General features: G+C 37.3%; 1 protein-coding gene across 2 annotated transcripts; it reads right to left on the reverse strand.

Annotated features, from left to right (window-relative positions):
• Positions 1-232: 232 nt before the first annotated feature.
• On the reverse strand, positions 233-13536 carry zfand4 (zinc finger, AN1-type domain 4). 2 transcript variants are annotated; one of them, XM_028469560.1, is made up of 11 exons: positions 13222-13536; positions 11589-12707; positions 10813-11120; positions 9126-9201; positions 7967-8034; positions 7688-7874; positions 7435-7570; positions 5499-6710; positions 4896-4950; positions 2247-2364; positions 233-1291 (listed from the first exon to the last, which is right to left on the reverse strand). In XM_028469560.1, the coding sequence occupies exons 3-11, from the start codon at positions 10994-10996 to the stop codon at positions 1156-1158; spliced, it is 2172 nt and encodes a 723-aa protein (XP_028325361.1). In that variant the 5' UTR covers positions 10997-11120; positions 11589-12707; positions 13222-13536; the 3' UTR covers positions 233-1155. The 2 variants fall into 2 exon arrangements, with proteins under 2 accessions (XP_028325361.1, XP_028325360.1); XM_028469559.1 differs by lacking the exon at positions 11589-12707.
• Positions 13537-15079: the final 1543 nt, after the last annotated feature.

A 15079-nucleotide genomic window follows, 5' to 3' on the forward strand; every position in this document is an offset into this window, starting at 1 on the left:
AGGAAGAAATGAGTTTGGAGCAGGAACCACCTCAGATATTCTGGTTATGTCCACAGCCTAAAAACATATAAAAGTCAACGTCTGTGTCACAAATGTCTAACCCGCTCTATGTCCTTTGTAAGCCGATATGAGCAGTGAGAATTAAAAATGGATGTTTGAAAAGGGGGAACGTGACTCGACAGAAAAACACCTTTTTATTACCATTACACATCCACAACTGTTGGACAAAATGTATGGAAAGAAACTTTATTGGATCAAACCTGCTTTAGATACTTCAACAGCATTTAAAGTGTTATGCAACAAAGCAAATTTAAAAAGACTTACAAAAAAATTTTTTAAATGGCAACCACCTCACTGTCAATACATCATAAATACCATAAACACCACCGCCCTCTCCAGGTTTAATACAATTTACGCCGATTGCAAACACATCTCTGTTCCTCTCACATACATACACACACTATTGACTTAAATAAGTATTTAATAATAATAATTAAAATTTGATGACTACATGGGTATACTGTAGTTCAAAGAAATATTTCATAAGAAATGTGAATATGCATGATGTGCCCATGTAAGAAAAACTTAGTCAATGTGCAGAATATAAAAAATCTAAATAGAATAAACACAGACAAACACAGAATGTATGTAGCCCTCTCCTGCGTGACATAGGAAGGTTTATGTATAAATATCTTAGAGCTAAAGTGCATCTGTCCAAGACTTGTCAAATGAATCCATCCACAGTCAGACTTAGAAAAAAAGGCCATCAAAAACAAATATAGTTGTGTGAACGTGCAGTAGATATACTGAGCAAAACCTACCTATATACATGCACAACATTTTTGCTATATTTTAGGCAACAAGAAAAAAAAACAAACTTCAAACAACAGATAGGATAAATAATTTCACATTGTCAAAAGGTGATAACTAATAATTCTGAGCCACATCAGTCCACTCCTTATTCACACTTGGCATTGCAGGATATTTTAAATGATTTGAAGCAAACTTGGCATTTTTTTTTTCTTTTAAAAAAAAAAAAAAGCACGGAGTGGTGTTAAAAGTTCCTTTTTTCTTTAAAAATGTCCTTTGATAATATGACTTTCCTGATTCCATCAGTATGATTTGCAGTTATTTAGCTGGCCTTCCTTGTAGGGTTTAGATCTTGGGCAGCTTTGGAGCGCTGATAAGAGGGTTGGCGTCTTGTAAAAACCGCCGTCCTGCGCTCTTGTAGTCATACGTGCAGCTGTGGGTCTCTGCGTATCGGTGGGTGGCGCAGAAGTTTTGGCCACACCTGAGAGGTTGGAAACCAGACGCGTTAAATAAATGAACATAACACATTACATTAGACACTAAAATAAACAATCTTTGATTAAAAGGGTAAAAAACAAACATACAATCAAAACTTGTGAGTAATTAACTTTGTATGCCTGAGGTTTTACATATTTATAAACTACGGGTGTACAAAAAAATCAATTGGAGATATACTGTATCACGACGTGATATTTTACTGTGCAATTACCGTATCGATCCGAAAAATGTCCAAATTTTTTAAATGTTTTTTCATGAAAAAACTATTTAATTGCGCTAACATAAATGCCTGTTCACTAAGTGTCAGTGAACCACATCAGACCTTGTTAAACTACCTCACACGTTAATGCATTTTAGCTCAGAAATTAATTTTCAAAAAACATATTGGGTACTTTTATAGATGTTTTTTTGTTTTTGTTTTAAGAATTAAAGAACTTAACATCATCAGAATCTGTTTTTTTTTGAAAAATGTAATTTCACAGTTTGATAAACACACACCACTTGTTTTTGATGTTGGTGCTTGAAATACAGTTAGTTACCATTTACTTGTTCTCGCAAGTAAAAAATAAATAAATAAATTGTATTTTATACTATATTGGTTAGTGTTGGGATATATTGTATAGTGTCATGCAAATCGTGAATGGTATGGTCAGAATCATGCCAATGCACACCCCTATTATTAACAGCTATTCCTCTAAAAGCAACTAGAGCTACCAGTATGCAACACTCAAGGCTGTCCCTGTCGGTCCCTGACAAGGCCACAGAGTGGTAAGTGATCCATACCAATATATGATGTGACAGATAGAATGTGACAAGCCAAGAAAATACACTTTTACTAAAAGTTTGTCTTCAAGGACAGGGCGGCCAAAATGTAGAGAAAAAAGAACCGAGTGCTCAGCTGTGTGAGTGTGGGTGGGAAATGCTCAGGGTCTTCATACCTGCACTCATAGCTGGTGGCCAGCCCCGTCTTCCTGCCACAAAGGAAGCAGTGCTTTGAGCTTTTCTTCTTAGTGCCTGTGGGAGCCTTGACTGGAGGTAGGTGGAATGTTGGAGCGCCTGCAAGAGAGAACTCTATTCCATTAACCGATAGCTGGATGATAGAAGAGTTACAGGAGGAAAAAAAAGCTCTAATGATTGATGGCATATTAAAACGTGACGTCACAATGACAAAAAAAGGCTCAAAAAGGCATTTTATAATTTGGATAATTCATATTCATCTCAGAAGTGTTGCTTTCCTAAATCCATGGTTCCATCTCGAGGGTACAAACAAATGACATAAATTCACATTCTCTTCACAACTATTTCAGTTAATCAGATGCATATTTGTCACTTTTTATCTGACATTCAAATAATAAAAGAGAAATGTACACAAAACGCTGTAGCAGAGACAATCAAAGGAACAAACATATTATAGTGACATCGATCTCAGCATGGTTCACTGGTTGCTGTCAGTTTCGACATTTCTATTAAAACAGTCTTTTGTTTATATCTTAGATCTGACTTTGGAAAACAAACAATAGATTCCAGGATATGAAGAAATAACGATTAAACTGTTGCCTAAACTGGAAGTTAGGACGTCTACAAACAAAGACAATGACAGATTCTGTTCAGGTTGTTATTTCAGGAGATGGTGAATGGGGATCGACGCAGTTTTACACTTGTTTATCCATTAAATCTCCTTAATGTTAATGTTATTATCGTATTGTCTAATATACAGTAAGGCTGCATGATTTTATCTCAACACAAAATTTCATTTTTGATTTAAAAAAAAAAAAAAAGAGACACTGGATTAAATTATTTCTAGTGTTTTCTTTTCATTTAAAAAGTTAAAACAAATTACCATATTGGGAATAAAGTACAACTGCAAAGCTTTAACAAAAAATGTTAAAATATAGAAGATAGAATATCGATTTTCCGATATTGACTTTTTAAAAAAATGGCGCTCAATAAATAATCCAATTTTGATTTTATACTGATTAATCGTGCAGCCTTAGTCCGATATTTTGCTGAGCTTGAAAAATGCCAGGGACAAATTTTACACCATCATATCATCACTTAAACGGTAGCCCAGAGAGAAGCTGAATATATATATATATAACTCTTACAGAGGGTACTGATTATTGATGAGTAAAATAAATCAAATTGTGCAATAACTCCACCTCCTGCAACCTTTACTGACCATCAACTTTCCTTGCACCAGTGGCTAACCTTAAGTTTTAAATCCCGGTAAGATCCTGGTAAAATAACTAAACTAACAAAAAGACTATTCTGGAAGAAAATAGAAATTTCATTTGTGTGGGGAAACATTTATTTAACTGCCAACATATGCCGTCTTAATATGCATGCTTGATAGGTTGCAAGAAATTAGCATGTGTTGACCGACATAATCACGTGTTATCAAATTCAAGTTATTTTTTGTAGCCTTTGAAATCCATTAACTCATCAAATTATTCAAAATTATTTTAACTGTATAGAATCTTATACACTGTATTGTCTTCATTGAGAAGGTATTTTTTTTACGGCTCCGGAAGGATTTTAATCCAGGTGAGATTAGGCAAAATGGCTCCTTTGTAGACCCCTGGTATAGAGAGATCGCAGTGGCTATCCGTACGGTTGACGTATGACTATACAGACATTCTATCTGTACCGGCGCCCCTCATTGGCCAGTTTAGGTCACGTGACTAAGACCAAACCTAACCCTAACCCTAAAAATGGTTGTGATAGAAACTATTCCTAACCCTAACCCTAAGATGCTACGTACGTGTACTTCGGTGAACGTATCAATAAAAGTGTCTATACGTACGGCAACTGTACGAATAGACACTTTTTAGAGAGAAAGAGAGATGATCTTTTTGAGTTGCATGACAAGAGAGCCAATCACAGATAATAGCCAGCCATCGCATCCCTGCACTTAAGTGTGAACTGAGGGGAAAAAGTCCTGCTATTAAAAGCATAAATGCTTCTCTTGATATGAAATGCAAGTCAATTCAGTGCAAGTTCTGTTTGACAGTATTAGAGTGATCTCAGAGAACAGAGTTCACGAAACTTGAACAAAGTCTATTGATTTTAGGTTGTGTGAGTTAATATGGACTGTGTGAGTTAGTATGGACTGGAAGACTACAAACATTTAAAGATGATAAACCAGCAAATAACAAACATGAAGATTAAATACTTTCTGAAAAACGCCTTTGGAAGAAAATACAAATACAGAACGGATTGGAAAGGCCTTTGAAAAACTCAATTCACAATACTCAGATTAGTTTGTTTGATGCCAATTCACAAAAGGCCAACAATAAATTCTTAGCACACAAAAATGTCTGAGCTTCTAATAAATACCTAGCAATGGTGGCAAAAAAAAAAAAATGACGGCGCAGCTGTTTGGGGCTTGGACTGAAGTGTTTGTGCTGCTTTTGCTACTCTAGGAAGTGTTACATTAACACAAAGAAGGCGTGGCACTCGTAATGTACGGTATGCAGGTTTCCCAATGAGCACATGCACATTATGCAACACACTGGAGCCATTTCTCAGCATTAAAACCCACATCCTACAACATGCATTCCTATCCTACTATAGCATGTCTAACTTACCTATTGTCCCAAATAAAGGCACAACTCCCCCAGTTGATGAAACAGTATTGGAAGTCTGGAAAGACAAAGAAGACATTTGCCTGGATTGTTAAAATTAATGCATTATTACATAAAACAGGGCAGATTGCAAAGTTATTACTGTCACTTATTTAGGTGAGAAAACTAGAGATTGATACACACTTTGATTTGCGGACGAATCAATGCTCATGCACTTTGGAAAAGTTTTCTAGGCAAAATCAATCAATTTGGTGTATCATTTATTCATTAAATGACTAAGTTTTACATTGTTTGTGAGTTGAACAAAGAAAAAAATCAGTAGTTCTTAATGATATACTGTTTTATTTCAATGATATACTGTTTTATTTCAAACAAATGCAATAATACAAAAAACAATATTACATTAACCAAAGACTTGATGCAGATGGCTTCCCTCCAGAAAAACTAAACAATAATTACTACATACACATATTTTTTGTACGTCCCACCCCTTTTCCTACATTACAGTAACATATAATCTAATTCTAATGGTTTTCGTTCAAATTTTTAAAAACACACGCACGGAAAGCATTCTTTAATAAAACAACTGACTAAAAACTTCCTTACCATAAAGGAAGCTGGTGCCCAGTTCAACGGTGACATTTGTCCAATGAGGTCCTCCTGTAGACGCCTGTTAGAGGGGATGGAGGGCAGCCTGGAGCTGATGCTGCTCTGAACTGAAGCTGTAGCAGGAGGAAAGGCCAGTCCAACACTCTCACCAAGGCAGTCCCTTCTGCTTTGTACGGTGCTGGTAGTGAAGGAGGCCAGCAGCTCAGAGTTGTTTAAAGACCCGAGTGGGTCCTTGCTGGCTTGGTTTGCCAACTTAGTGATCCCTCGTGCTTCATTTTTGGAGAGCAGCTCTTGCCTCTTGCCAGGTGACTCAACTCTAATGCACCGTAGATGTGATGGATGATTAGACACAGTGGTGGTGGTGGGGGATTTGGGACATTTGTTTCCGGACTTCGCTGAAGACTGTGCTTGAAAGTTAGGCCTTAAAAAGGAGCGTGTGGCGTCGTAGGGCTGAGATAACAGCATGGTGGACGTGGGTGGAGAGGTGGATGCAGGCATAGGAGAGGATGGGCCGACATGGAACGATGAGCCAAGCTGAGCTCGGTCTGGTCTGCTGGTGAGAGAACCATCTGCCCCCAGAGTCCAGGGACTGAGTGGGGAGGGGGGGTGAGGAAGCTGGTGCTGGGACCCTACATCATAAAGCTGACAGCCTGCCTCTGGCTGGGGGGACACGTCTAAACTCAGAGGGTCTGACAATTCTCCAAATGCAGCTCCAGGTTGAGTCGGTGATACTAAACCAACAGCTTCTTCTAACAAACCCAGTCTGACTGCCTCCCCAGCAGGCTCCACTGGGTCAAAGGTGGCTTCAGGTGGACCCCTGGTACAGAGTGGGGGCAGCTGGGGGTACACACAGTCCCTCATTAACCTGGTGCTGCTAATATCCAACCCAGGCACTTTGGGAGGGGGGCAGATTTTTGCAAACGGTGGGCATATCTCCCACGGTTCCTCTTCCTGAAGCATATAACAGGAGGATGAGGGGAAGGAGGGGGTGGCGCGTCTGGGTAGAGACAAGTGGGAAGAGGACACAGCAGAGGGGGGGTCAACTGGTTCGTGGTCTAGAATCGGGGGGAGCATGGTGTTTGGATGCCGAGCGGGGTTCATCTGTAGCAGTGAACGGAACAGGCGATGGTGGCGTGTACTGGAACCTCCAACAGAGCTGCTGCAGGGGTGTGGGATGACGGGGACTCGACACTTTACCTTTGCAGATTTCTAAAAACAAAAAGAGGCAGATAAACTTTACAACTTAGGTCTATTCTCCTCCTCCTCTACAGTATCAGTGACATCACACCATAGTGCTTATCTCATCAATAGAATGAACATTATTCCAAATTATTATTATTGTCAAAATGAACTTAATAATCAGTCCCTGCTATTGTAAATTTAATCTCAATCCTCTTAAACCCAGTGAGAGCATTATGCTTTGCAGTACGTCTACAACTGTTGACCCATCAGACGAAGTCTTTTTAAATAAGCAATATAACTGGTATGTTTAATTGTTATCCTGTGTATTTTGTTTACCTACTTTTATTTTATTTTGTAAATTGTGTTACCTTTATCTATACGTGTACTGTATACGTACATATATCTATAACTATTGCTCTGTAAGACTTAATGTTTAACACTATTGGTGCTATTATTCCTGCCTTATTCCTGTTGTGTGTGTGTTTTTTTTTTAAGCATGTAATAACTGTACCATATATGAAAATATTTATTGATTGAGTGCCAAAAATGTGTAATAAGGAGTTTTGGGGAAAACAACAATATTCCCTCACAGGAGACAATGAATATATCCTGAAATAAACTTTAAAAATATTTAAAGTCTTAACTTCACAAAAGTATTGAGTGTTGGATTTATGTGCTATAGGAATTGAAGACATATATGGATTTTATGAATGCTTAGTAAACTGCAACTCTTTTTCCAGAAGATTTTTACCTTCTTGTTGAGGTTCATGTCCTCCATTTTTGCTTTGAGCTGCTTCATTTTGTTCATGGTGATGGCGTTCTCACGGCTCTGCTGTACGGCTGCAGAGCTCTCACCATCCTGCTCTGCACTGTAGCCTGAGCCACTGCTGTACAACACAACAGAGATAAATGCCTTCAGCGTCAAAGATTCAGCACTTTATATTTGCTAATGATTAGGAAAAAGCCCCGTTTGATACGATACTTCAAAGTAACTATATTCAAACCTCAAGGATTCAGACAGAGGTGTCAGAGTGCCATCACCCCGGTCAACGACTCTGAAGAAGTTCAGCTGGTCGCCCTCACGGTAGACCACAAACGTAACCTGCTTGTTAGCAACACTTCTCTCCCAACCGTCATCCTTGGTGTCTTCCATCAGATCAGCCACGTCTTTAGTTGGATCCTCCAGAGTCACTGACAAAAAGAAGCAGGGAGTTCAGAGGCTGAACAATGCACCAAGCTGTATGAAGCTTGGTGTGTATCTATCTACACTGCTGTAGCCTTACCTCTCCTGGTGTTGATTGGGCCTCCCCTCATGGCTAGGACCAGTTTCAAAGTGCTGCCCTCTGCAATGCTGCAAACAGAAACCAGATGATCCTCAGCACTGTGAGACGTGCATCAAACAACACTCACGTCTGTTCATGTTTTTGGGTAATTTGTTGAGTGTATTATTCAACATTACAAACTCATTGTCTCAGACTGGGAAGTGGGCAATGGGTAAAACTTAGAAACACACCTTCTATATCGGACATATAGGTGTGTGTGTGTGTGTGTGGTTTTTTTTTGGATTATTTGGGAAATTATTTTTGAATTTATTGTTATTATTTTTGAATAAGCCCACTTCTGTAACCACTAACACTGTTAATGGTTTGAAGAAATGGGGAATGTGAATGTGACTGTGTGTTTGTTCATAAACAATTCTAAGTATGCAAGTCTGATACTGTATCAGTTGCAATGAAATGATTTTGCAAAAACAAAATAAAATAATAATAATAATAATAATAATAATAATAATAATAATAGTTTCAACATTTCCTAAAAGATGGTTAGTTTCATTACTAAATATGTCAAGAGAAAAAAAAATCCTTTTCTGGCCACAAAACTGGTACTGGCAATAACGCTTTTATACATTTACGACACACATCTCAAAAATGTAACCTTGATTTCTTGTGTGATCAAAAAAAGTCAATTTTTAAAAATAAACTCTGCACACCAGGGGAAAAAACTAATTTAATTTCAAGATAAAAGCAAATTCAAAAGATAGGATCATTTATAGATAAACGTAAGCACCAAGCTGGGAATTTCAGTAGAACACTTGCTGCGAGTGAGCAGATGTTTTATCGCCTCTTGTCGCCCTCAGCCTTAAAATTTCAAAAAGACGCTCTGTAGTGTTATACGGCGAGCAAGATGTCACCACAGGCCATTATTGTGGCGAGCGTTCACAACAACGCCACCATCTGCAGCCAGACGAGCACTGGACATGCCAAGTTTACATCCTCTGAATTCATAGGAGGTGGAGGGCCAGTTTGTACAATGACCACTTTATCTGCTCTTTCACCACAAATGCTCATCTCTACATGCAGAGGCTGTATTTTCTTCTTTTAGACACGATCTGTAACTGCACAATATGCTCTAAAAGATAAGGAATGATAAGACTTGACTTACCCGTAGTCGTGTAGACAATGTTCATCATCCAGCTCTATATTGTTCCAAATGAGATGCTGCTGGGCCACAGGGATACCTTTACACACAATTATAGATACAGTAAGTAAACAAATTTCACACAAGCCTTGCTAATATTTTCATACTATATTATTTATTTGACAGTGAAGGTGAATGCAATATAGACACCATAGAAAAATGACTGCAGCCAGATCCCTAAGGACAAAGCCATGGTAGTGCAACTGTGACCACATAACAGAGAGAGCCTGTAAGTCCTTTAGGGCAGTGTTTATCAAATGGGGGTACGGCACTACAGGGGGTACTTCAGAGTTCAGAGAGTGGAAAATGAACAAATAAAGTGATAAAAAATTATAGAACTAAATCTATTCAAGTGCCATTAAATCAGCATTTTTCAACCTTGGGGTCAGGACCACACGTGGGGTCGCTGGAGTTTAAATGGGGTTGCCTGATATTTTGGAAAAATTAATATAGATTTTTTAAATTTTTCAATTATTATTCTTTTTTTAAAGCACAATCTCGTATTTCTATACTTTCTCTTTGTGAAATATAGATCTAGTTAAACTAAAATGAAGTAAAAATTAAATAAATATCTGAGCTCAAACATGATCAAAACTAATTCTAGAAAAAAAAAAGTCTTTGATATGAAAATGGAGTCACAATCCCAAAACATACTGTTTCTTTCCACTTTTTTGATAATGAGATTAATCTTTAAAATGTGTGTTATCACTCATTTATTCTATAATGATGTTCTATAGTTGTTTTTTTCATAGAATTCTGAGCAAAATGTTGTAGTTAGACAAAGGGGGTACTTGAATTCAGAAATAAGGGGGTACTTGGGTCAACAAAGTTTGAGAACCACTGCTTTAGGATCACCAGCAAAGGCAGTTACTGTATAGTATCTCCTGAACCTAATTAACCAAATTTTGGTGTAAAACATGATGGCGTTGCCCCTTTCTACCATGTTTTAACCAATGACAGTGTTGTAATGGTGCAGAAAAAATGTTTCAAATCCCAAGAAAGTAATTCTTATACTATAAATTAAACCAGAAATCATATATTTTCTTACATTCCAACATGCAGTAATGGGCCAATGAAAATAGTAAAAACAATTTGGATTTCAAGAGACCATCACCCAAGAACCAATGCTTGTAATGTGACTAATCATCAGTGAGTTAAACAGTCTTGTTTACTGAAGGCCCAAAAATGTTTGAGCCCGAAACCGCAGCAAACTTTTCTGTCCACCAGATAAGATGTATAGAATATCTTTTTGTATATTCTGAGAGAGTAAGTAAAGACATATTAGTATATCAAATTTCAGTTTCCCATGTGGTGTAATTTGTGAGATATTGAAAGCTAAAAATGGAAGAAAAATAAAGATACACTAAATTGTCCATATCTCAAAAAGTGTTCATCTGATCAAACGAAAAATTTACACAGTGTGCCAATTGAATTTTTAGGGAACAAAAATTTCGGAATTTCAGTGTCCTGAAAATTTGTTGAGATGACATGGAATGACCCTATAGAGCACATGTCCAAAAATGTGTTCACCATCGCCTTCATCAATTTCTTCTCACAATTGATATTTATATCAAGTAAAGTCTTCTTGTCTTTAAAAATTATGGTTGACGCAAACAAATCGTGATGCATTACCTACACATGAGGTTCTTACCTTCAAGCCTCTGAATCTTTGCTTTAACAGATATGACGGCCTCAAAGGGAAGCACACGGAGCTCAAAACAAGTCCCTGTCAGGGTCTCAATGAAGAGCTCCATTGTATCATAAAATGGGAGCTTGTACTGAAAAGTTCCCACGCTGTCATCATTGAAAAAGGGAGGCTCCTTCCTGTCAGTCATCTTGGAACGTTGGGTAGAACAGACTTTAAGAAGACTGGGAACTTCTGTGGGTGGCTGGAGATGAGGGAGAGATGGACTGCTGACAGGCCTCACTGTTGTCACACATCATGCAGGGTGGCCACAGCTGGGAACCCAAACAAAAACAAGTTTGATAAGATCACATCTTCCAAAGTTTGATTAGAATAAGATCTTCTTTGTGATGATCTACAATGCTGATAAACAGTGTCAAGTTTGTTTCAGAAACAGAGCTTGCAATGACTTGGGCAAGACAAACCACCTTCTCATGAAAAATTCAGTGCAGCATTAAAGGCACTGGCCAAAATTCAAGAAGATCAGGTGCGTTATATAAGCCAATCACTGAGATGAGGTGTTGTTTGTCAGACAGATGTCTTGCATAACTTGGCTCCAATATAAAGCCATTATAACAGGATGTATTCATGGGAGACCAAGGCAAGAAGATACCCTTTGACCTCCTGCATAAACCTTCTTTGTTTGCTTTTAATTTCTATTTAACTACATTTGTGACATCCATTCTATATATTCCATATCTCCTCCACACATTACAGTAAAACTGTAACTGTTTATCACTCACTTGGTTGTAACGTTGATGTTTCAATAGAATAACAAAGCTTCTTCATTGCCGTCTCTTAATTTATAGATCAAGACGAAAGCAGAAATAATGGCAGCTCTCACAGATTCAGTCTGAGTACCACACATCGGTACACCCCGCCCTCCCTGCATCCTCCACACTGACCATTGCATTGGATGATTGACCAAAGAATACATCACATTTTATAGTCTACAACCGGGGTGTCAAACACATTTTAGTTCAGGGGCCAAATACAGACCAGTTCAATCACAAGTGAGCCGCAGGTTTTAGGTGGAAAAACAAACTATTTCAACATTAATGTGCCCAAATTTGCACTTCCATTTATAAATGAGACATAAATTATGGAACACATCAACAATATCTTAGCAGTAAGTGATAAGTGAAAGATACATAAATGTTTTTTTTTTTACCTAACTTAATTTAATTTGGGGAGATCATGTGGAATAATAAGAGAAGTTTTTTCAACAACAAATTACAACTGAATAATTTGGGGTGTCCCGATCCGATATTGATATCGGATATCGGTCGGATATCAGCCAGAAAACGGATTTTATCGAACTGCATCTAAAATCTCCGATATAATATATATTTTTGGATTTATTTTTTCAATATCTTTTATTTTATTTTTTAATTTATTTTATTCAATAACAGAATATTCTTATCCTGAAAGGTTATTTATATGTAATCCATTGGTTTATAATAAATGGGTCTGTTTTTTTCAATTTATTTATTTTTTTTATTAATCAAGCCTTTTCTAACATACCACTCTACAAAATAAGTAATAAAAGTATGTATGATTTGTGCTGTTATCGCATCGGATCAATATAGGTATCGGCCAATACTCAAGGCTGCAATATCGGCATTGTATCGGAAGTGAAAAAGTAGTATCAGGACATCCATAGTTGTCATTTTCACTTTTCCCTGAGGGCCGAATGGGATGCTCTGAACGGCCAGATTTGGCCCCCGGGCCTTGAGTTTGACACATGCTATCTACACTTTGACAACTTTATTTATTTATCTCAACATTATTTACTATAACTTGCTTCTGTCGACTTTCCTTCCATTATTGCCCCAGGTCCACAGGTGCTCCTTCTCTCACTGCTGATCAAACCAAACATAATTGTCAGACATCATCTGTCAAACTCAGAGCACCTCTCTATATTGCAGTGTATGACAATAATGCAATAAACGGACCTGGGATCTACGACTCAGCCGTGAATGTTACAAAAAATCAAAGGCTTAAATTATGTACATTAGTAAAACCATGAAACAAAGCAACCAGCCAGGCCTTGGAAGATCATAGATGTGCCCACACACATTTAAAGATCGATTAAAATCGCTTGCAAAACGGTTCAGGATTCACAAAGCCAATAACCACATCGGCACAGGATCAGTCTTTAATTCATTTTATCTTATTTCAATGGATAAATCATTAGAAACGAGAGAGCGACATTTGTCTAAATAAAGCTAGCTGTATCAACGAAGATGAATGGAGTTCAGCATCATTTCATACAGTTTGACCAGCTCCTATTAAAAACTTCTGAAGCTTATAGTTTCTACCACACGTCTGACCTTTGTAAACTAGGGGTATTTATTGGTATAAAAGTCGTCTTACCCTTATTTTTGGCAGGAAATTCCCGTATAGCCGACGCTGCTAAGGCTAGCGCTGGTTGCCATGATAGCCAACAACTCAAACAATAGCTAGCTGTCCTAGTGGCTAGCTAGCAGGCTGCTATGCTACATTCATGGACACAGCTTGGTACGTCCTGTGCGACAAACAAAGGTAATGACTGAAGCTCAGCAGCCTCCCATTGTGGTTAACTAAATAAACAATTCACACAGTAGTCTGACGTCCTATGTGGTCCGCTGTTTGGCGACATCACGGAACCCAGAGAACGGCGAACAAAACACCTCAATGACCTGCTTTTGATTGACAGACACAGAAACCAGTTACCGAGCGGCAGTGGGGGCGGGACTAAAGCGCTCTGCTGAAAGCTATCACATAGCGCAGAGCATCATTTTATATATTATATATATATATATATATTTTTTTTTTAAATAAATAATGCTGCTTGATGCGTGTGGAAAAACTGCATACATCCGTAGTAATGAGACGTTCGAAACACATCTAGCTCAGTCAGTGTTTATGCATCAAATCACTTGAATTTTTGTCTTTTTTTTTGTTTTTTACAATAATGATTTGCAAAAATGTTTCACAAAGTTGGGAGCATGAAACTATATAAAATGTATTGGCATTGCGAAATCCTACACTGTGTTTTCACTGGAAGTCTATAGAAAATAAGGGTAGTTCATCAGCCCATTTTCCCTATTCGATCCAATTTTTGGTCATTAATGATTAGGGCTGGGCGATATGGACCAAAATTCATATCTCAATATTTTTTCTCAAAATGGAAATATTCGATATAAATCTCAATATTTTTAACTCAAAAAAGTCTCACCAGAACAATTCTGGGTTAAATTTGCTGATGTAATTTTCCACACAGACACATTTATGAACAAACTGCTGCACAATATGTGCGACTTTTCCTTTGTTCTCCTATGATAGACAGTATGTGTGAGTTCTGTAGTGTGGCTTGTTCAGGGGGAGGTCTGGGTTAGAACACACTCACAAATCCAAGTACTGTGCTTTTAATGCTTTGCTAAGTAACGAAAGCAGCGACTCCTAAAAATAATAATAAAATAAAAATAATCAATATTGTAATTTTCTATATTGCCAAAAGAGAAATCTCAATATGTTGCCCAGCCCTATTAATTATCAATTGATCTTCAAATTAACAGCTGCTAAAATATTTGCTATCTATTTTGAATAACATCTGGCAGCACCTTCAATAATGTAAAATACTCAAATTTAGAGGACTGGCTTGGTTTGTATTGCTGTGTTGGATTAGAAAATGTGAATAATCTAAGAATAAATTCATATTTGTCAATAATAAAGCACAATCATTTTTTTTCCAGAAGGTTTAGATGCAGATGCTTCAAGGTAAATAAAATAAAAGGAAAAAGACATCTCAAAGATTTATACACTATTCATTCTCCAATGCATTAAATAGCTTATTTTTATGTGTTGTGCACAAAATCTACTGACCTCAACTCTGTGATTTAACATGGTATGTTACTTTACGGTTTAAAACCAATTTACACTGTGTTATTACCATGATAATATATATGTTCATATATGTGAAGTGGATTAACAATACTAACACTAAGTATCTGCCAAAAGCAAATCATATAACTTAATTGTTTTGCGTGCTTCGGACTGGTAAATGATCTTCTATCCTCTTCACCAGTTTACATATGGCTGTAAATGTAAATGCTCATAGCTCAGGAAACTATAACTAAATAGCTTCTATTAGATCATGCTATTATTCAACTTAAAAATGTTGTTAAATTGTTTCGATCTGCTGGTGACAAACAATTCTATGCTAACAAACACATGGTCCATGGAAATAAAA

Source organism: Gouania willdenowi, chromosome 15, assembly GCF_900634775.1.
Source record: "Gouania willdenowi chromosome 15, fGouWil2.1, whole genome shotgun sequence".
NCBI classification, from domain to species: domain Eukaryota; kingdom Metazoa; phylum Chordata; class Actinopteri; order Blenniiformes; family Gobiesocidae; genus Gouania; species Gouania willdenowi.

What these genes read in the sequence shown, in the direction of transcription:
- zfand4 (XM_028469559.1), bottom strand. Translation starts at nt 10,996, where the DNA reads ATGACTGACAGGAAGGAGCCTCCCTTTTTCAATGATGACAGCGTGGGA. An exon ending in AAAGATTCAGAGGCTTGAAG is followed by an intron (nt 9,202 to 10,812) that starts GTAAGAACCTCA and finishes TTGTGTGTAAAG; the next exon opens with GTATCCCTGTGGCCCAGCAG. An exon ending in CCTCTGTCTGAATCCTTGAG is followed by an intron (nt 7,571 to 7,687) that starts GTTTGAATATAG and finishes TGTGTTGTACAG; the next exon opens with CAGTGGCTCAGGCTACAGTG.